Here is a 22,690-nt window from a genome sequence, read left to right as displayed (position 1 = left end):
CGATGGTATTTTATGGTGCCGTTAAACTATTATATTATGTTGGGAGGCTTTTGATCTTAATCTGCAAATTTGGTCAAGCAGGATTAGTCGAATTCTGCCGAAGACGAATTCGATACACCTCTGGTACTCCACATGTAAAATTAACATATCATTAGATTATTATTTAGGGAAAAAATTGTATTGTCTATGCTTTATAAATTATTTATTCCTATTATTTAATTTGAAACAGCACTCCATTTGTATGTGAATCCACTTATTATAGATTAACATTATCAATACAAATATACTAGTACTACTTAAAAATATATTTTCAAGCTCGATTTGCCCGATGGGTTAACGTGAAACTCGAAGTTTCGGGGTTAGAGTTGATAGTTTATACTCCCTCCATCACACACTTCATGTGAGGCAAAACTTTTGAGCACATGTTTTTTTTAAAGTGATGAAGTAATAGAGAGATAGAATGTTGTTTTTTGCTATAAAAGAAATGTCTCACTTATAGTGGAAATCCCTAAAAAGAAATACATCTCATTTATAATAGAACGGAGAGAGTAACTTGGAAAATGGTATTCTGAATGTCCCGTAAAATATACTCATACTTTTATGCTCGATTTCTCCAATAGGTAACATGAAACTTGAAGGTTTAGGATTAGAGTTGATAATTTATAACCAGAAAAATGGTAATTCGAATGTAGTCGGCAATCTAAAATTGTTGACCCAAACTCAATACAGTATTCAATATGATAACCAATTAAACCATATATTGTTGGCTCTGCTGATTCCTAACTGATCCATTTAAAACAGAATGAAATTGAGTGTGAATATGCAGTGTAGCAACTGGCCGCACCACAAATCGCTTGTCGCGTAAACCCCAGCCAAAATGAATCACACCGCAAAAAGAAAAGGTAAATAGGAAAAGATGTGATTGTATATATATAAAGTAAAAACAAATTAATAAGTGGCGGGATTTTCGTACAAATTATGGTTCCCCTCCTTTCTTAGCGGCGATCCGTTAATACTGCACTTCTCTCTCTCGCACTAAACAAACCCTCTGTCGTCATCACCAATTTTTTTTTCCTTCTTCCCAGTTTCGGCCACGCCCATCCAATCTGTAGCTACATTTAACCGCCTTGATTCCAGGTTGCTTCTATTTACCTTTCACGTTTCCTTTTTGTGTATATAATATTTTTATTAATTTGATTAACGGACGCAAGCTCGTTTCTCGTGAGTTCCTTTTTTCTGCCTTTTGTTTACACCATGGCATTAACATCACATGCAGCGCTGCCGCTCGACTTTTCGAAATATCTATTCTGTTACCTTTTTGCCTGATTTTTGTGGATGATTTGTCTGCCGCAGTTTCGATCTCTGGATTGCCGGTGGAGCTGCATTAGCGCGTTTGTCGACATCGATTTGCCGGAATTTCTGTGTGTCTGCGCGTTTGTTGAGATTTTTTGCGTCTTTATTTAGTGATATTCTGGAGTAGATTCAGGCGCTAGTGTAATGGAGAAGGAGAGGAAAAAGTATCCGATTGGAGCAGAACATTACACATTGATTGAGGAGGTAGGGACGGGAGTCAGCGCTTCGGTTCACCGTGCGCTGTGTAAATCGCTCGACAACGAGATTGTCGCCATCAAAATTCTCGACTTTGAGCGTACAAATTGCGATCTGGTAATTTCTCTGCTGCCTTGTTTGATGATGATATCTTCACGTCGATAGACTGTGAATTGACTCTGGTTTTGTGTGTTTTCAATTTCCTCTGATTTTTGTTTTCATTTTGGAATATGACTGTCGCAAACTTCTTCTTTTTACTTTTTTGAATTAGTCGCATAGGGAGCCTAGTTCATAAGCTTCGAATCTATGTTATACATCTCCTTTGATGATCGTTTTCATTTGTTTATTTTTTGTTTTGATACACATTTCGACTACATTTGAAAGAGTTAGTCTATCACTGGTTCAGTAAGGGAGTCTTGATGCTCTCCTTTGCTCTATTCCTGGATATTGATATATTAGTGTTAGTCAATTGAAAGGATTCGATTGATAAGATAATAAAATTGGACGGACTGGATATAACAATTTTTTGCAAACTTTCTTGAATTAAGCTTAGGCATCCCGTTAAATTAAGCTGGGTCCTGCAGTTATCAGCTATTTGATTATAGTTAATTTCTGGCATATAGTTCATATGGTGCCTTTTCATCTAATCTACAACTATCGAAGCTACTAAGAATGTATATATATGTGGAGTTTAAGCTTGCATTTTCTGTTTCTCAGTTGCTTTTGGTTTGCTTCACTAATTTTCTGTCATGACTCATGATAGCTTGATCAGCTCAATTTTCTGATTCAGTTGTTGCATTCTACACCCAGAATAACGTTTCACGCGAAGCACAAACAATGGTCCTTGTTGACCATCCCAATGTTTTAAAATCGCACTGCTCCTTTGTCAGCGATCACAATCTGTGGGTTGTAATGCCTTATATGGCTGGTGGCTCTTGCCTGCACATCTTAAAGGCTGTACATCCCGATGGCTTAGAGGAGGTTGTCATAGCAACAATCTTACGGGAGGTGTTGCAAGGCTTGGTCTATCTTCATCAACATGGCCACATTCACCGGGATGTCAAAGTGAGTAGAAACAGTTAGGCAACTGAGTAATGTCCAGTAATTTTGTAATTCAATCTTTTCATGCCAATTCAAACAGGTTTCTCAAAAAGCAAAGCTATATCTTTGTCATTTATTTATACGACATACAGTATATATCTACTTGTCAAGCTTTTGAAAACTAATTATCATATTATATCCTTCAAATGTGTTGCAATCACATTTTCGAGACATCAAAATTGTCTCCCCAAATGCTCTCGCATTTACAAGTGATAAAGTTCTGTGCATCTTTTTAGTAATTAACAAAAAGTAAGAAAAGACAGAAGTTGCACGAAGTAATTATCTGCCAAAGTAACCAAGTCGGAGTCGTACTGAAAATCAATGAATATTTTCGATTGAGAGTAACCATACCATCATTACTTATATCCTCAACCATTCCTTTCCCCTCCATGTTTTCTGTTCCTTAATCTTAAATTAACTGAAGAATGGTCAACATTCTTCAGGACTGCCAATCTTCATTTAAAATTCTTGTTATTTCAGTTTTGAATATAATTAGATTGCCAGTATTCCCCATCTTCTATGGTCTAAAGTTGCCTTGCCTTTGTTTGTGTGTTTCTTTCAGGCTGGCAATGTTCTTATAGATTCACGTGGTGGAATCAAACTGGGAGATTTTGGTGTTTCTGCTTACTTGTTTGATGCAGGTGACAGACAACGCATGAGGAATACTTTTGTGGGTACTCCATGCTGGTATGCTTGAAGTTTAGAGTAGTTTATGCATGGATCTGTTTCTTAGAATTTAAATTCTATATTTTTCCAAGTTAATCTACTATAAAAGGTTTATGGAAAAAAGTTTCAGAGTGTACAATGTCACATATAATATACCGATGTAGCAATTGTGAATTGTCTAATATTATTGATCATGTGGTGCTCTCATAATTTTAACAAATTTATTTCGGCTTCTCTATGATGAGAGTTTGTGCTTTGTAGGATGGCACCAGAGGTTATGGAGCAATTGCATGGTTATGACTTCAAGTGTGTTCATCTTTTTCCAAGATTCCTGTTTCATTTAATCTGAATTTTGAATCAATTTCTTATCTGCTGGGTAAACAATTTCTGCAGAGCTGATATTTGGTCTTTTGGCATAACTGCTTTGGAGCTTGCGCACGGTCATGCCCCTTTCTCAAAGTATCCTCCAATGAAGGTTTTCTCAGATATAGTGACTTTCTCAGTTCTCACATCCCCTCTTGTATGGACAATTGGACAGTTAAATCAAATGTCAATGTTATTATATTATGTAGGTTTTACTCATGACATTGCAAAATGCACCACCTTGTCTTGATTATGAGAGAGACAAAAAGTTTTCCAAGGTTTGATTGCTAATGCATGTAAGCCAATAAGAAATTACTTGTTAAATTGAGATGATATTAATATACATCTTTTGTGTGTCTGCTAGTCCTTTAAGCAGATGATTGCTATTTGTTTGGTGAAAGATCCTGCAAAAAGGCCTTCTGCAAAGAAGTTGTTAAAGCATTCTTTTTTCAAGAAAGCTAGATCTAATGAATATATTTCTAGAACTCTTCTGGAAGGTCTCCCAGACCTTGGTGATCGCCTCAAGGCGTTGAAGGTTTGTCTTCTACGTTCATACAAATATCTGCTAGCTGAAGTGCCTTTTTTAGGTTATGTTCTAATTTAAGTGTATGCATTGGCTTTAGAGGAAGGAGGAAGATATGCTTGCACAAAAGAAAATGCCAGATGGTCAAAAGGAGGAAATTTCCCAGGTTTGATATATATCACAGGAAAAACACATGTTAAGATGATTATGCTTTTTTAATCACTTATCTGCTCACAAGTTTACTCCTATGGTTATTCTTTTTGACAATTACCATATTATGTGAGAATTATAAATATGCCCTTGACAATTGACATGTACCACAAATATCCCAGTGGGACTGATAATTGTGTTATAACTCCCACCCCAAAGATATGTAATTTTTGCATGGTTATATATTAAAGGGAACTTGTAATTAACAAGCTTAGTTAAGTATTTTGTTATATAATTAAATCTCAAGGATAGATTTTGTAAGACTTAATAACTATACTTAACATTCATTTATTTTGATTCAAATTCTATAAGCTGATTTTGAAACTAAATCCATGTTTTGGTGCCTGGCTAACCATGGTCAATAATTTGTCTGATCATTATGATGAAAATAAAATGAACTGTTGCTGTAAAATAAATGAATGTCTCGTTTTTTCAGGCTTGGCTTTGGTTGAGTTCTGACTCCTAGCTTTCTTACTATGTCCATCACACTTCACTTCAAAACTTCATGTATAGTATAGTTCTAGATGGATATTTTTTCACTAGATATTCTATCTACATATTTGTAAGCAAAGGCATCTCCAGAGTCCATGCATTCCTATTTTTATATATTCATAACTTAGCCACCTCCTCAAGTTGACAAAGCCAACTCTTACCTTCTCCCCTTGCAAATACTCCTATCCTGAATGATTGTCCTATTTAGATAAAACTTTTCCTTATCAGTTCAGAATACTATAAAAAAATGATGTCAAAATTTCCATTTTATTCTTATCCTCAAAATTATTTAGTTTTTCAATTTCCCATACAATAATCAGGGTATAAAGAGTAAATATACCCAATTTCTTGCTATGCAATTTATACCACAGGGTGCACTTAGTCGGGGATGTAGGGAGTATTTGATTAGATTTATAAACTCTAATGTGCAATATGAAATCTCAGATGTTGAATAGACCTATTGTAATACATACTTCACTTACTTGCTTGGATGAGGGTATGGACTAAGAGCTCCTCAAATAGGACCTTGCATCTAGTAATATGCTTTCAATGGGAAACCCTTCATCTACTTGGGCTGATAGCTTTTAAGTTGCTAATACACCATATACAACCAGTAGGATCACGACTGAAATGCAATGATCATATTCATGGAATAGGTAACAACTTTTGTATTTATGGACAGAGCGAATATAAACGAGGGATTAGCGGCTGGAACTTCAACCTTGATGATATGAAGGCTCAAGCTTCATTGGTATATATATGCTTCCCAATTCTCATTCGATTGACTTATTTAATCTGGGATATTCATGTGAAGTATATAATACCTTCTTGGCTGCTTACAGATACAGGATGATGATATTATTCCTCAGAAAGATGAAGAAGTGCAAGTTAAACACTGTCAGGACCAGCCATCCTTGGACAAAAGTTCAAAAGGATTTCAACACCAGTTGTCCTTTGCTAGTCAATATTCTGATCCTGCAGATTCTGTAAGGTTATAATGTTTTCTCCAGGTTGTGACTTTTGGTTCATTTTTAACATCTGATTTTCTTCACAGGATGAAAACACCCCTGCGTCTCTCTCATCAGTGGACTCTTCAACTCACATGTACGCTGTCATGATCTGGAATTCTCTTTAGCTCTTGTAACCCACACATGTTTTGTTATTGTGTTGTGATAACTGTTTACTTCTGACTCTGTGCTTTTGCTTATGCATGTGTTTAATATCGTAATTCTGCCCCATTTTGTCAAGAAACATTGCAAATATATGTACTCTCCTCAGGTTGACAATCATAATCATGCAGTTTTAGTTCCTCACACACTTTTAAACTAAAAATTGTATCCTTGCAACTGGTTCACTTTTCAAGTAAAAAAATTAAAAAATAAAACAGGTTCACTTTTGTTTACCAGTTAATATTCTGCCTATTAAGTATTTCTCATCTTTGGTTCTGTAACCTGTCTAAATTTGATAATATCCTGTTTAGTGCTAAATGTGAAAAATCCGATGATGATGGATGTGCTCCTAGCTCAATTCCGGAGCGGCCACCAATGAATGCTTCTCCTGGCAATGAAAAGCACACAGAAAACAAATTAGCAGAAAAGCTTGCCTCAGATGTCAACGGAAAATCATTAGATGGGGCTGCATCAAGTATTAATCAAAGGTATATCTCTATACTTACTAAAATACTTATCCTGTTGCTGTCTGTATTGTGTTTCTCTCTTCTCTCGTTCTTTTCCTTGTGCTGCTTTTGAATGAGTAGTATTCAGCTATATTAATATATCTGTTCTACCACCAGCCATCATCACTAATGGCCACATCATAAATTGCAGAGGGTTATGATACATCACATCCAGTTATAATAATTGCATAAAAGTTAGCGCTGACTGCCATCTACACAAAGCCTGATATTTCCCACTCCCTCAGCTTAAATACATTTTCCCCCTTACAATACACCTTCGTCTTGCATATTGATCTCAACCAAAGAGAAAATTCATCTCTGGCTTCTTCTTTTCTTCTTTTTTTTAGATAAAAAGGCTCCTTCTTTTCTAGAACGATGTAAGATAGTAATATTACTTCACTTTTTGGGCGCCTGTTGAGATTGAACACTTCTGCTTATCAGAAAATGGCTGAAAATCCAGTCTCCTTTCCATAGAGAATTTCAGATGTATCAGTCTCTTGTAATACTCACTGGCCTTTTCCTTATCCCGTACCAATGAGTTGCTTATAACACTCACTGTCTCCTTAAACTAAGATGATGCTTTTCAATAAAGCTAGAAGTTCCTACCGTCCAGGAAAGAAGACATGCGTTGAAGCACTTCTTTTCTTCCTTTGTCTAAGTTGTAATGTTGAAAAAAGTGAGTTGATAGTTTTCTTTCAAGAGAAATGTAGACGTACTGCAATGCCAATATTGTTTGTCATAGATCAAATTTTCAGTAGCAAAAGTCCTGTAAATATTGCTTTCAACATAAGTTTGGGTGCAGTATTACCTACTTCATTACTCAGGAGGAGAAAATGTAATTTTCCTAAGCTTACAGCCCAAAATAAATGAGTAGCAGCGAAAAAGAATAAAATGAGTAGTAGGAAAATAACAATATATTGTGTATATAGATGGAAGGTGATTCCAGTCTTCCCCATGTAGGACCTTACCGTCCCTGAGCTCCATCTTGCCCCACTTACTTCTTTAGACCTCACACATCCTCAACTCACCCTCATTTAATGATCCATTGGAGTGTGAATCGTTTGGATGTCCTTAGAGCCTTGCATGGTCATCCGCCACTCGCTATTCCTTAGGACTAAGAGGCTATCTTCTTAAGGCCCATGTTGTTACCATGTCCCTAACCCTTGTAGAATTATCAATCCACCTCTTGATCCAATTCTCTTAGTATAGCAATTGGTTGTGGTGGGGGTGATAGTGGGGGTGGGGAGGAGGAATAATATCTTTAGATAAGTAAGACCTTGGACTTCTCTAGTATTGTAGAATAACATGGCATAGAAGGAGGATTGAGTTAGTTTTTCATAAATTTTGCGAGTATAAAGTGTTGAGAATATAATATAGTGGGGCTGTGCATCAAATTTACTCATTTGTTTCCTGTTGCTGATCCACCACTTCCTTGTAACTCATTCCCTTCAGAAATGATATTTGTTACTCTTTTTTTTGGGTTCATCTTATAGCAGTTTTTTGAACGGTTCCAGCTCTAAATTGACAATTTTCTTTCTAATAATCCGTGCTTAGCGACAAAGTCCAAAATCAATGTCAAAACTTGTCAAGGGGGGCACACAACAATCTGCAACCTTCAGAGGCACGGCATGAGGCAATATCCAAAGGTTCAAAAACAGTAGGTAATTCATCTGCAAACAGAACATTCTTCCAATTGCGTAGCTTTGCTCTAAAGTGTCCTGTAACTTGTTTGTGAATTTTCTGATGCAGTTAATGGAGATGAAATGGATGAGAAAGCCAAAAATCCAGTTATTCAGCAAAAAGGACGATTTAAAGTTACATCAGAAAGTATTGAGACGGATAAGGTTCTAATCCAGATATAATTTTGACTAATCATTTTGACATTTATTTCAATTCAATTTTTTCCTTCATATAGATGGCAGCAGCCCCTTTAATGCATAAAAGCCACAGCATGCAGGTTTGTTTTTAAACTTGGAACGTGATTGATACTGTTCGTATGCTTAACTTTTCTATGACATTGACTAAAGCAGTGTTAGTTTGTCTGATGTTTGTACAAGACTTGTTTAAAAATAATTCATGAATTGTGATTTACTGATCTTTATAGAGGGTTAGTTGTCAATTAAATCACCGTATGTGGTCCCATCTGATAACATGTTACCACTTGTCAGTATAATGCAAATCCACACCAGAATTCGAAAGAGTGTTTTTGAGTTGAAAAGGGACTACATAAGTGGTGAAAGACCCAAAAAGGAAAGTAACACACTTTTGATGGACAGATAAAAAAGAAAAAAGAAAAATGATGGTGGACAGAGGGAGTAGCAATTAAGAGCACCCCCAATTTCTCCGGCAACCATGATTCCAAAGTGGCCTTTCCACGTGTAATTAACTTTCAAAAGTTTCCATTTTGAATGTTAGAAACTCCCAAATTCAGCCAATCCAAATTTCAGCTGGGGGGGGGGGGGGGTTTAAACCAGAACTCTATCTACTCCCAAAGGTTCAAATAAATGTGGAAGAATCAAAACCCAAGAACCGAACTGAAAATAAATGGGAATATTGTAGCAGCAGTGTGTACAAAGCACATTCTGCACATTGGAACTGGACTAGACATAAATCTGATTAAGGTAGCCATGCAGACTGGAAGTGCAATCGTAGACCACCACTTGGTCAGACTAAGATGGGGTTTGTCATAACCTAAGCCTCGGTAGCGACCTTGGGTGGTCACTGTCGCAAATGTGTATGATCTTTCTCTGACTCTGTAATCCCATTTCACTCAGATCCAGTGATTCCTTTAGGACCAGAGCCAGTGGGCCCAGGATATACTGATTGAGCTATTTCTGCTTAGAAAGCCTGACCTGAAAGTGAGGAGGGTGAAGGTTATTGTAGCCACATTTTTATAGTTCTTGATTTCACAGAGTGAGAGAGAGTAACAAATGGAGTTTTTGTTGAATTAAATGTCCTTGTTAACCCATATACCTTTGAAAGTGGTGTTTTAATTGCAAATTGGGTCCAAAATGGTACCTAATTGGTAAGAAATCCATGTATGTATGTATGTATGGATCACAGACCAGTTCAGCAAGACCTTTCTTTTGCATGCATACCTCTCTAAATCTGATATGTATATCAACCAAAAATTTTCAACATGGATGTCAGTATTCCCATACATTGGTACTATCAGAATAACTTAGATTCGTATTTTGCATATTTTAGACGATTGCACAACTTCCAGCAATGCCTTCGAGTTCTGAAGCTAGTCCGTCAAACCACCCTTACAGTCATGCTCTTTTTTCCCATCTGCAGAATGTTCTACTTACAAACACTCTTCAAAGGGTAAGGCTCATCTTGGAAAATACATTTATTCCTTTTCAGAGTATTTGATTAAGGTTGGGTCTCTTTTGGTCTTTCCTCTAACAGGATAATATACTTAGTGCAATGAAGCAAATTGCAGTTGGTGATTTTCCAGGTATCAGCCATAACTGCAATATAAATGCACACCAATGTAGTAATTTAGAATTCCTATCATTCATGTGTCTATCCATATTTGTAGATGCAGCGACCTTGCCGATGAACATACAATTGGCAGAAAAATCCATGGTATGAAAAGTAGTGGCACGAAGCAAAACTTGAATTTGATTGATCTAGTTAAGCATTTACTTTCTTTGATTTAATCAAGTGATGTATGGAGCTCTTGAATTTGCCGGTCCAGATTGGATACTAAAATATTTGCTGCATGCATATTTTTGCTTTTCTTTTGTAGCTGGAGGCTGCTCATGAAAGAGAGAAGGACTTGATTCGTGAGATAACCGAGTTGCAATGGAGGTACTATTTGCTCATCAGTGATCTGTGTACCGTCAACCTTAATGAACTTACAGTAGTTTGTAACAAACCTTGTCTCATTCCTGTAGGCTTGTACGTTGTCAAGAAGAGGCCCAAAAACATAAAACTGAGAATCACGGGTGAACCATTTAGTTACAGTCCGATGGTATGGTATATATAGCTTTCCTAACATATAAAAGGACCATAGATGCGCTTGATGAAATTATTACTACACAAATTTGTATCATTCATTTGAACCTGTGATGGAAGGCTTCTTCTGGTTTAGCTACATTCAGGTTTCCTTTACTCTTGCTTATTTTTTATTAGCAGGCTCGAAAATCTGAAGTTGTAAAGTTTAGCTAAACATTCTTCTGAAATCTTTTCATTCGTACCAATCGTTATTTTGTTGTTGGTAAATAAAAACAAAAGAAATTTTCACATCATTAGTAACATATATATTCATGTCACAGCGTGTTACAGTATTACTACATAAATTAAATGTACACAATTGGGAAACTGAAACAAGGGTGAAACCGAAGGCCATGAAAGAGAATTGGAGTAGTGATTGCAATTAGGAGTTGAGGTGAAGGAAGGCTCTTGCTGTGGGGTGTTTGGCCTCAGAGAGGCGTTGCACGTCTAAGATTTCGACAATTTCACCGTTGACAACAAGACAGACCACATCAGCTATCCTCTGTATCTGCTTGATGCTATGGGAAACCATAACAATAGTCATACCGACGTCGTTCTTCAACCTCACTAGAACGTCTTCTATGTTTTGTGTGGATATGGGATCCAAGGCGCTCGTTGGCTCGTCCAGCAGCAGAACCTCGGGATCATTTGCCAAGGTCCTAGCCAGAGCAACTCTCTGGGCTTGGCCAATGGATAACTCTCCAATGGAGGTGCTGCTGAACGACGAATCCAAGTCCGCTAGAGCAAGCAAGTTATGCACCTCCTCATTGCTCAGCTTCTTCCCTCTCAACTGCGGCCCATACCGAATGTTATCTGCCACGCTGCCTGCACTTACACCAAACTTTCTGATCACAAAAATGGAACGAAAATAACTATAGCAATATTTCACATGGGTGTAATAAGAGAACTGGAACCACTATATAAGTTAGATCGGAGAGGAATTGTGAACCTTGAAAGAGAACAGGAAGTTGGAAGAGCATGCCAACTTTACGGCGGAGAGAGAGAACATCGAGGTCGCAGATGTCGACTCCGTCAAGGAAAACGCAACCGGGGGCCGGCTCCCACATCCGGTTAAGCGCACGCAGTATAGTTGACTTGCCGCTGCCGCTGGGTCCCATCACCCCCATCACGATCCCTCTCGGGATGTCAACGTTGACCTTGTTGAGAATCCTTACATCCTTGTCCGACAACTTCGTCAGATCCCTCACTTCGATTTTGGCTCTATGTTCTGACGACAGGAGATGTTCTTCTGCTTCGGCTGAGACCAGATTTTCGTTTGTCATACATACCCAATTAGACAAAAGAACGATGCAACAAATCGTATAGTACAACTGTGTAGTAAAAGAAAAACTTTGAAATTTAACCTCTAAATTTCGACATTTCGACGTGGAAACTGAATTAATTTCCCAGAAAAATAGACTGTTGAATGAAACTACTCTTTGGGGGTCTAAACTGAATTGAATTAACTTCGTGAATATGATTGAACTGGAATTTATTAGACAGAGATAAGAGAGATTAACACGCACCATATAGGCAAAGAACTGGAAACATTCTATTTTATTTTACTTGGTAATAAACAATTAATATAGTATAATTATCATTCCTGACCTTTCACCTACCCCAAATCATCACATAACTTAGCACTAAATATGCATTCCATTGGTCTCATATAAAATAATACATTTTCTTTTTGAGATTGTCTCACTCACACTATTACTATATTTTTAAAATTAGAAAACCACTATAAAATCTTGTAAAAAAAAAATTATTCACGAATGGGACAAAGAGATTAGTCTATATCTTAAATAGGTTTATGCCGGTGGTTGATTTCAATTTTTTTGTTTTTAAGTGGCACTAGCAACACTTTTATTTGTTTGATAATTAATGTATAGACTTTTGGATATTCAAAACTAAAAGTTATCTATCCATTTTATTTCTATAATAGATTAAATTTTAAAATTGGTCTTGTAAATTTGCTCAAAAAGATTTTTAGTTCACATTTAAGTGTGTTAAACTGTTAATTATTGGTCCAAAGCAATATGTGTTGGTCTATATTTAACAATTTTGTCAAATAAGAACGGTCAACCGCAGTTTAAAGTCCAAAAATAGTTTTATACATTTCCAAGAAAAACCTATTTGATCCTAAACTTATTTTAAAGTATTAGCTTTTGGTCCTAGAAAATATATGGCTCCACCACTAACTACAACAAACTAGGAGTACTTCGTATGTCTCATTTATATATATGACGTATATTATTCGGAGTATGAATGTTCAGGAAGAATATGTATGAAATAGAGGAAGAATTTAATATAAAGATGTGCAGAGTGAATATGTATGAAATAGAGGAAGAATTTAATATAAAGATGTGCAGAGTTGTGATCAATGTCGAATCATTCTTAAAGACTGAACTAGAGATTAAATTTAGGCCATTCATTTTTCTTAATCTTGTGGTTATGATTAATTTATAATTAATTTAATATTTTATTTAATAAATATATATTTTAAAAAAATTAAAAAAATTTTGTTTTATATATTTTTAAAAGTTTTAATTTTTAAAATTTTTTTTATTTTATTTTTTTAATTTTTTATTTTTTTTTCAATAAAAACTTGCTGGAGTAAATAATGAACTATATTCACTACATAACGAAATAAATGAACGAATATTATGAAATAATTTTTCGCATTCATTACATACCGAATTTACTTCAACTGAAAGATAATTATGTCATAACATATTATGAAGTACTAATAAACTAATGGAATGAAGTAATAGCATGACTGAATGAAGTACTCCCTCCGTCCCACAAAAGATGTCACACTTTCCTTTTTAGTTTGTCCCACAAAAGATGTCACATTTCCCTTTTTGGAAAAAGTTCTCTCTCACGTAAATATAAAAATTATATTTTCTCTCTCTATTTAACACACAAAACAAAACCTCCTAAAATCTCGTGCCGTCCCACAAGTGTGACATCTTTTGTGGGACGGAGGGAGTAATAAACTAGTAGAATGAAGTAATAAACTAATGGAATGAAGTAATATCATGACTGAATGAAGTAATAAGTTCATTACTACTTGACGTTTAACATAGTTAACATTGTATTTCAATAAAATGTCATATTTACTTCATTACTAACGTTCATTTAGTTCATTATTTATTGAATATAGTTTATTACTACCACTTATGTTTAACACAAAAATTTATTGTATCATTAATGTATTTCAATAACATGTCAAAATTACTTCATAACATACTTCATTTAGTTCATTATTTACTGAATATAGTTCATTATTTACTCCACAAAGTTTTTATTTAATAATAAAAAAAATTTTAAAAAAATTTTAAAAATAAATATTTGTTGAATAAAATATTAATTAACTGTAAATTAATTCTTACCACAAGATTAAGAAAATAGATGACCCTAATTTGGTCTCTAGTTCGGCTTTTAAGAGTGAATTTATAGATAATGAGACCCTGATATAAGTTATTTAAAGATGTGTAAGTAATAAAAGTATTACAAAAAGACGTACTCCCTCCGTTCCGGCTAAGATGACACATTGCTTAGTCGGCACGGGGTTTTAGGAGTTATTGGTTAAAGTATTTAATTAGAGAGAGAGAAGGTGGGTGTAAGTATTAAAGTAGAAAGATAAAGAAAGATATATATTTTAATAGGAGTGGGAAAAAGTGGTTGAGTATATTAATTGGAGAGAGAAAGTTACCAAAAAAGGAAATGTGTCATCTTAGTTGAGACAAACTAAAAAGGAAAACGTGTCATCTTAAGCGGGACGGAAGGAGTATAATTTTAATAAAAACTCTTATTGGCTCAACTATTTCCGGGTTCCTTATCTTTGGGTGGCTCAAATTCTGTATAATGGAATTTTACAGACACAGTACTAAATTTCAATTATGGTATATTTTAAAACCGTTATAAAAAATTCTCTCCGTCCATAAAAAATAGACAGATTTTATCATTTTGGGCCGTCCATCAAAATTAGATTAAGTTTAAAAATGGAAAGTTTTAAAGTACCAACCGTACACATCATTCTAAATATGGGCTCCACAGTCCACTAAACTACTTTCAAGTTTCACCATATTTACTTTTCATCTCTCTTACATTACCAATTATGCAATAAAACTCGTGTCATTTACAATTTTATCTATTTTTTATGGACGGAGGAAGTATTACTACTATTTTAAGTATTACTAGTACTATTTTATAAATATATTTAACATTGTATTCGAGGTATATACACCATTTTTATAGAGTACATTGATGTTGGTATATATATACAGTAAATTGTGGTATATCCCGTAATTTATGGTATAATTTCGGTATGTCTGTATATGAAAATTCATACCATTATCATACCACAATTTTTCGGTATGATATTATACTGTACTGAAAATCACAGTATACAAAAAATCAGTAATTTTTATTTTTTTTGACATGATAAGTCCGGTATATCAATATTTACTACTCCGTATTTTTCACACCCCTAATATAAGCTAACTTGTCTGCAACATAACTGAGTACTCCGTACTCAGTTAATCGCATCAAAGCCCCATGCAGCTCCAAAACTCGTAACAAAAGTTACAAAACAATCTCATTCTCAACACAATAAATTTATCTTAAAAATAATATAAAAAGGTAAAGATAAGAATGAATTATGGAATAAACAAAGGTAAAGGTAACGAGAAAAGAAGGGGTTTATATCCCATTAAAAACGATGAGTAAAAGATCTAACGATATAGCTATAAAAAATGCTCTTTCAATTCATCCCATTTTATTAAGGAAGAACAAATATTTAAAAATGTCCCTATAAAAGACAACCATCAAATATATTTTTTTAAATTCATGGATCCAACTTTATGTATGAACCATTGTCATTGGCCACTAAGCATTTTTTTTTTAAAATATGGACCATTGATTTTTATAAATAATAAATTTATCTTCTTATATATAAAAATCAACGAAACCAGCCAAAAACTATTGGTTTGAAACTAGAACAAAAATTGGCGGTTTCATAACCGAAAATTGGAAACGAAACTATGGAATAATATCCCATGGAACACCTCTGGACTTGGATGTGTCGAGACTCGAGAAAGTCAGTAATTTTTGTATTGAAGTAGTAATAATTGTGGTACGTCTATTTATGATATTTCCTCTTGTGAAAAATGTCCCATTTTGTCCCTTCAGGCCCTTCAGCATGCAATTCAACTCAATCATAATATTCATATCTTATTGCAAAATTAATATATAAAAATATGGCATACATCACACTAATTCATTATTCTAATTTTCTTTACAAAGTCAAATAATTTTTTAAAATTCCGTTTGATAGATATGTTTCGCTATTATTTATCATGCCTTTACTTATTGTTTGGTTTACAAAATAAAATAATTACCAGTCCAAGTTATTTCTTCGGTCAAAAGAGGCCTACATTCTTTTCCATGTTTTGATTGGATAATTGGAGGTAGATGTATTTATCATCATTAAAAATCAAAGAAAGATAACTTAGTTTGTTACCTTATTACCCTTACTTAATCAAATTTCTATTCTTTTATGTGTTGGTAACTTGTAGTTAGTAATTTTTTAATCAAAGTTCTATTCTTTTGTGTTGGTAATAATTAGTACTCCCCCCGTTTCGACTAAGACGACACATTCCTTGGTCAGCACGGAATTTTTGGAGTTATTGGTTAATGTGTTTAATTGAAGAGAAAAAATGTGGGTGTAAGTATTAAAATAGTGAGAAAAAGAAAGATAGATATTTTAATAGGAGTGAGAAAAAGTGGTTGAGTGTGTTAATTGGAGAGAGAAAATTTCCAAAAAAAAATGTGTATCTTAGTTGGGACGGAGGGAGTAATTTTTTATTACATTAATATTATCTATTCACAATTCAAACATAAATATAAATCTATATAATAAAAAATATTAAATTATTACATAATCTATCTATAAATATATAAAAAGGGAGTTTTGGAGATATTTACAAAATTGCCATTATTAATATTATAATAAAATAAAATGAAATAAATACTTTTTAATCATATATAAATCATAAACTAGAGTAATTATAACTGCTATGTAGATGGTTTAGTGGAGTAGTGGAGCATATGAAATCTTCCAATGAATATGAAATCTTCCAATGAATATTTCCTTCCAATTTATACGTTTTCTAGATATTTAGTTTGATACTTTCTTCTTCCCTAGAAATATAAGTCTAGGGCTGTCAAATCGGGTATCCGCGGATACCCGATCCGAAAATTTCGGGTACCCGATACCGAATTTCCCAAAAAACGATATCCGATACCCGATCCGAAACTGAAATCGGATACCCGGATACCCGACTCGGGTATCCAGTCCCGAAAAATCGGGTATCCGGTCCCAATTTCTGAATATTTTTAATAATAGAAAAGTACAATGTACTGCACTATTTTATACAAAGCTGAACTATTATATGGAGTAGTATTTTAAGTGCTAATGATCCTATTTGGAAATGCATAAAATGCATAAAAAACAAGGTACTGTACCTAATCTACTATATGCATACACAATCCTAAATAAACAAATAACACTGACACAGTAGCACATGCACCATGGAGGCACGGAGTACCGTATATACCTAAACACACACACCCTAACATATACACCATGTATATACTACTGCATATACATAAACATAAAACACATTAACATAGTAAAAAATACGTTTGATTTTGGGGGTATCCTAACCCTGATTGAGATCCAGTCATGAGTTAACCATTTAATTTTCTAAAATTTTAAAAATCAGACTAACTAAATAATTTATAAAAACAAAAAAGAATTAAATAAATCGGGTAATTCGGGTATACCCGATCGGATAGCTGAAAAAAACTTCAATCGGATTCATGGCTTTTCACTTTCTGCATTCAATTGAGAAATTTATGATTATAATACTATTATACGAATGCTATTGAAATATTAAACTTTGATCCAACTTCTCCTTATTTTTCTAAAAATAATTTGTGCATCAGTTTTCTACAATTATTGTATTTGAATTCATACCATTTGTTTCTGAATTTGTTGGTCAGAGATATTTATTAGCGGGGAGATTCTAATAAGCATTTGCAAAGATGATTGAGGAATTGATTACCGGGAGTTTGATGTATGTATTTTATTTTACTAATAATGGTTTAATTTTATTTTTTCTAATTCATTTTTTATATTGGGAACATCTTGGTGTTTGGATATGCATATCCTGCATTCCAATGTTTCAAAACATTGGAGGGAAAACAAAATTACGGTTCCAGAACTCAGGTTCTGATGCCAATATTGGTAAGGACTTTTGATTATTTTATATTGAAATATGTATTTTTTGTTTTTAATTATATTATCAAATCTCATATTAGTCTTCTCATTTTCCTTTAGTCGGCTCTTTCCGCTCTTCGGCAACGATGAAAACACGAGCAAGGAGTCAAAAATATTATTTTGCGACGTTCCGGAAAGAAAATTGACTGCGACCGGGGTGGCATGTATATATCAACGACAAACAAAGTGTACAAAGTAATAATAGTATAAGCTTTGTTAAGGTCTTAAGGAAGGAGAGTTGAGGAAGATGAAGGAGGAAGAGAGAAGTGTGTGGATGAAATAGAGGCGATGATCTCTCTATTATTCAAAGTTCTAGTCCTAGAATAAGATTGCATTTATTTCATTGGGTTGTATTGATTGTTGGAGGAGGATTGGTGAAATTAAGAGCCAATTAATATGCGTATTTTGTAAAATTTAAATTTCAAACTCCAATTTATGTATTTTTGGTATAGACAGACAAATTCGTCACCAAGATCAACCGTGCATTCAATTAGTAAAATCACGATAAATGATACGTGCTCATAAAAATTCTACAATTTTATTTTAGCATCATAGGGTAAGTACATATTAAGGATCAAAATAAAATGAAATAATTTGAGTGGTCTGATGTGCCTTGCACTTTCTGTCAAGCAAGAAAAGAAAGTATAAACTAGGCATAAATACCACCAAATAGAATTACTAAAACATAGACTAGGCCTGAAAATTTAATCCACGGGTTTCGGGTATTCCCGACCCAGTCCCAATTATGGGTTCGGGTACGGGTTTGGGTAGTTAGGATTTTTCGGATTTAGGGTACCCGAAACCCGTATTAGGGTACCCGACTAATACCCGATTAAACCTGATTAATTATGTATTTGTGATAAATATTTTTTATTTAGTATAGGGCCTATGGCCCATAGGGTAAATCTAGGGTAACTTTATTTAATCACATGTAGATTTATAAATTTTTCATGTGCCTCACTTTTTCAAGTTTCTATTTGTCTAATGTCTATTTTATAGTACAATATAGAATTATAGTCAATAAATAGTACTCCCTCCGTCCCGGATTAATTGTCACTCTTTTCCATTTTGGTTCGTCCCTTAATAATTGTCACTCTTTTCCATTTCGGTCCGTCCTTCAATAATGTCACACTTCATTTTTACCTTAAATGGTAAGTAGGTCTCACATTCCACTAACTCACTTCACTCACATTTTATTATAAAACCAATATAAAAAAGTGGGTCTCACATTCCACTAACTTTTTAAACCAACTTTTCTTTATATTTTTTAAAACTCGTGTCCGGTCAAAGAGTGACAATTAATCGGGGACGGAGGGAGTATAAGTATTGTGTTACTTTTAATAATTTCTATTCTCATCACAATTTAATTTATATAAAATAATAAATTTTAAATATAATAATTCCGGGTTTATGGGTACCTGATTAGTTGGGTTCGGGTACCCGCATTGGGTATTAGGGTACCCGAATTCACATACGGGTCGGGTATTGGTTATGATATTTTTGAGATTACGGGTTCGAATACCCGAATTTTCGGATTTGGGTACCCGCGAGTACCCGAATTCACACCCCTAACATAGACTATAATCAAAATACTTTTTATTCAATTTCTTCCCCTCATAGTCCATGGTTCTTCTACATCTTCAATTTAGTAAACTAAAAATTTTTCAAAGACAATGATAATGAATGATAAATGACTAAAACTTGTGTCTACCCTATAAATATAAAATTGTAGGTATTGACAATAGTTCTTTTGTACATATTTTTAGCACAAAAGTTTTATTTATATTTTTTCATTTTTGGGTGATGATAGTATCAACATTGAATTTATTTGTTTTCTATAAATATTTACAATGTTTGTGTTTGATCTTATTTGTTTTTAGTTAAAAGGTTTTAATCGATATTTATGAGTTAATTTCAATAAATTATTTTTTATTTCATTTTTTTTGGTGCATAATTATTTGATAATGTTAATTATACTGTAATTTTATTTTTTAACATATTTATTTAAATATTGTATAATTTTAAATAGTATATATTTTAAAATGATTATTTCAAGGTTTAGAGTTTAGGGTATAATGATTTAGGATAGAAAGTATAAATTGCAATTGTTTCTCTTATGATTGAAATTCAATGTCATTTTAGAAAGCATTAACTATATTAGTTATAATGTTGAATGCATGTATGAGGTTATTTGTTTAAATAAACTAAATTGTAATCTTAATAAGTCAAATGTATGTACATTGAATTTGAATCTGGTCATCTTTATTACAATATATATATGTACAATGAAATAATTTTTGAACTTGCTATTTTTTTTCTATATAATATGCTCATTTATCAATGCTATCATTATATAATAAAATTACTCTTCGCAACTTTTTTACATAAATTATACCAAATTCATAATTTGGTACTTACATCACAACTTTATTTTAATAAAAGTAACTATTTTGATCAAATGTACTAATATTGTACTATATTTTATTATTAAATACATTTATAATTTAAGACTCATAATGGACAATTTAAAATACTATAAATTATAGTTTAATTGTCTACTCAATTTTACATGTTTATGTGAATGTTATTTTTATTATAAACATTTATCATATTTATATAAATACTTAAATTTTATTTTTAGATTTATCATCACAAATAAATAAATATATAAGAAAGATATTCCTAAAATCTGCCAACCTTACAACTTTCTATGTAATCATTCAATCCAAATTCTAACTGATTGAGTATAATTAATGTTTTAAATTTATGATTGTTTTAATTAGTTTTGTAATGTCAGTTTACGTGTGTGTTTATATTCAAATTATATTATTCAATAATTAATAATTTTCATTATAAGTTTTTAATTGTTTTTCCATTTATTGGTAATAGTTTTTCATTATTGAATTATATATATTTTTAATTATATATTGTTGATGTGTGTTTACAGTTTAGTTTTTATAGTATTAGATATGTAAAAGATTTTTATTACTAATATTTATGAATTAATTATAATAAATGATATTTCATTTAATATTTGTGCTACATAATTATTTGGAATTATATAAATTTTAGATGAAAATTTAATGTTCCGTGCATAGCACTGGTGAGATACTAGTTGATCTAATACTCCAGTACAAAATACTCGCTAATGATAATTCAGTCATCTAAAATTAAATAATTTAATACTCAAATTTTAACTATTTAAATAAAATTAACTATCCCTCCGTTCTCTCATAATTGATTCATTTTTCAATTTTAGAAAGTTCCCCCATAGTTGAGTCATTTCCATGGAGTAACTTTTTTCTCATTCTTACTTTACTCTCTCTTACTTTATTCACTTTTTACTTTATTCTATACTCCACCTTTTTTTTTCTTTCTTACTTTTTTATCTATTTATTTAACATCCTCAACATTTCTTTCTTAAATACCATACTGAAAAGTTTCGCTTCAACTATGAAGAAAAAGAGGGAACAATGACAGACACAAGTGGAGGAGGTGAGAGGCTTAAACCCCTCATAAATTTATTTTTATAGTAATAAATTTCTACTATAAAATTTTTCAACATTCTTACAAACTATCTTCCGCCCTTCCCAACTTAATATGTTTTGAGGTTTAATGGGAAGGAGATTTAATAGGAAGGAGGGACTGAAAAATAAAATTAATGAGAAAACTTCTTAGAACAATGGCACCGGCATAGAATTGGGACGAGGAAGAAAATAGAAATGAATAAAAGCTTTTTAATATAAATAAATATAATTAATAATAATAGTTGAAAACGCCAATTCCTATTCCCTACTTAAACGGTGGAAAGTTTTTATATTATAAAAAGTGTAACTATAATTTGAAGTTACTTATTACTTTTAAAATTATTTCCTAAATTTCAACTGATGTTTTTTATTATTCAAAAGTAATTTAGTGATAAAAAGGATTTTCTTGTTCAACCCTACTCCATTCAAATTTATTCCTTATGGGAAAAAAAATATTGAATCTTTCTCCCACAAATTTGAAACGAGATGTGTATTAGATAATTATGCATTTCTATGTATTAGATATTTATTGTAACAAAACAAAAACAAGAACTTTATTTTTTTTGGTTAAACTTGTGTTGGATTAATTTTGCGTATTAGATATTTTTGGATTTTTATAATTTTATTATTATGATTTTTTATAATGTACCCCTCCGTTTATGAATAAATATCTCATTGTAGACCGAATCACGTTTTAAAAAAAATATTTAACATTGTGAAGGAAAGTGGATAAAAAAAGTTAGTGAACGGAATCCTACTTTTGCATCATAGTTTTATAATAAAATGTGAGTGGATGTAGGGTCAAAAATAGTAAAAGTGAAATGAGACATTTATTAGTGGGAAAAATGAGATATTTAATTGCGTACAGAGAAAGTATATGGTATGAAAATTTTTAACAAAAAGCCCCTGCCAAAATTTATTTCTGCATCCGCAATCGGGAGGGAGGAGAATATAATTGCTAAAATAATAAGTGTGGTGGAGGGGAGCAATATATAGATATATAACTTGAATTTATTAAGTACTTATCCTCAAGCTTTGTTGTTGCCAGGTCTGGTCATGTGTTATTGTGGATACATGACTACATGGCTTCACATGTCAAACTTAACCGCTCAATCATGGGGAAGTCAATGATGATAATTACTCTGTGAGTGTAAAATTTTGAATAGCTCCAAATGTGATGCAATAGTCGTGTGAATGAGTCAAAGTCCACAGCTTTAGAACATTCCATATTTCTG

At 32.9% G+C, this 22,690-nt stretch overlaps 2 protein-coding genes across 7 annotated transcripts; one reads left to right on the top strand and one right to left on the bottom strand.

The window, feature by feature from the left end:
- Window positions 1-814: 814 nt before the first annotated feature.
- Window positions 815-10,786, top strand: LOC125190803 (serine/threonine-protein kinase BLUS1). 5 transcript variants are annotated; one of them, XM_089059405.1, is made up of 22 exons: window positions 815-902; window positions 1,086-1,137; window positions 1,354-1,665; window positions 2,359-2,613; window positions 3,212-3,336; window positions 3,577-3,621; window positions 3,709-3,790; window positions 3,888-3,956; window positions 4,043-4,213; window positions 4,302-4,367; window positions 5,586-5,654; window positions 5,746-5,889; window positions 5,958-6,007; window positions 6,384-6,560; window positions 8,133-8,239; window positions 8,328-8,422; window positions 8,494-8,535; window positions 9,786-9,905; window positions 9,990-10,038; window positions 10,123-10,169; window positions 10,333-10,394; window positions 10,481-10,786. In XM_089059405.1, the coding sequence occupies exons 3-22, from the start codon at window positions 1,498-1,500 to the stop codon at window positions 10,533-10,535; spliced, it is 1,998 nt and encodes a 665-aa protein (XP_088915531.1). In that variant the 5' UTR covers window positions 815-902; window positions 1,086-1,137; window positions 1,354-1,497; the 3' UTR covers window positions 10,536-10,786. The 5 variants fall into 5 exon arrangements, 4 of the variants coding, with proteins under 4 accessions (XP_088915531.1, XP_088915532.1, XP_047944163.2 ...); XR_016130820.1 differs by lacking the exon at window positions 815-902 and having other exon boundaries at window positions 965-1,137; window positions 10,123-10,216; window positions 10,481-10,536; XM_048088206.2 differs by lacking the exon at window positions 815-902 and having other exon boundaries at window positions 967-1,137.
- Window positions 10,787-10,823: 37 nt separating this feature from the next.
- LOC125190802 (ABC transporter I family member 17-like) lies at window positions 10,824-12,117 on the bottom strand. 2 transcript variants are annotated; one of them, XM_048088205.2, is made up of 3 exons: window positions 11,945-12,117; window positions 11,530-11,838; window positions 10,824-11,405 (listed from the first exon to the last, which is right to left on the bottom strand). In XM_048088205.2, exons 1-3 carry the CDS (start codon window positions 11,958-11,960, stop codon window positions 10,963-10,965), a joined length of 768 nt encoding a protein of 255 aa, XP_047944162.2. In that variant the 5' UTR covers window positions 11,961-12,117; the 3' UTR covers window positions 10,824-10,962. The 2 variants fall into 2 exon arrangements, with proteins under 2 accessions (XP_047944162.2, XP_088915534.1); XM_089059408.1 differs by lacking the exon at window positions 11,945-12,117 and having other exon boundaries at window positions 11,530-11,938.
- Between the last annotated feature and the right edge of the window lie 10,573 nt (window positions 12,118-22,690).

Source organism: Salvia hispanica, chromosome 5, assembly GCF_029641045.1.
Source record: "Salvia hispanica isolate PSC_SH4W2 chromosome 5, Shi_PSC_v1, whole genome shotgun sequence".
Lineage (NCBI taxonomy): Eukaryota > Viridiplantae > Streptophyta > Magnoliopsida > Lamiales > Lamiaceae > Salvia > Salvia hispanica.
This window is presented reverse-complemented; position numbering and strand designations above follow the sequence as displayed.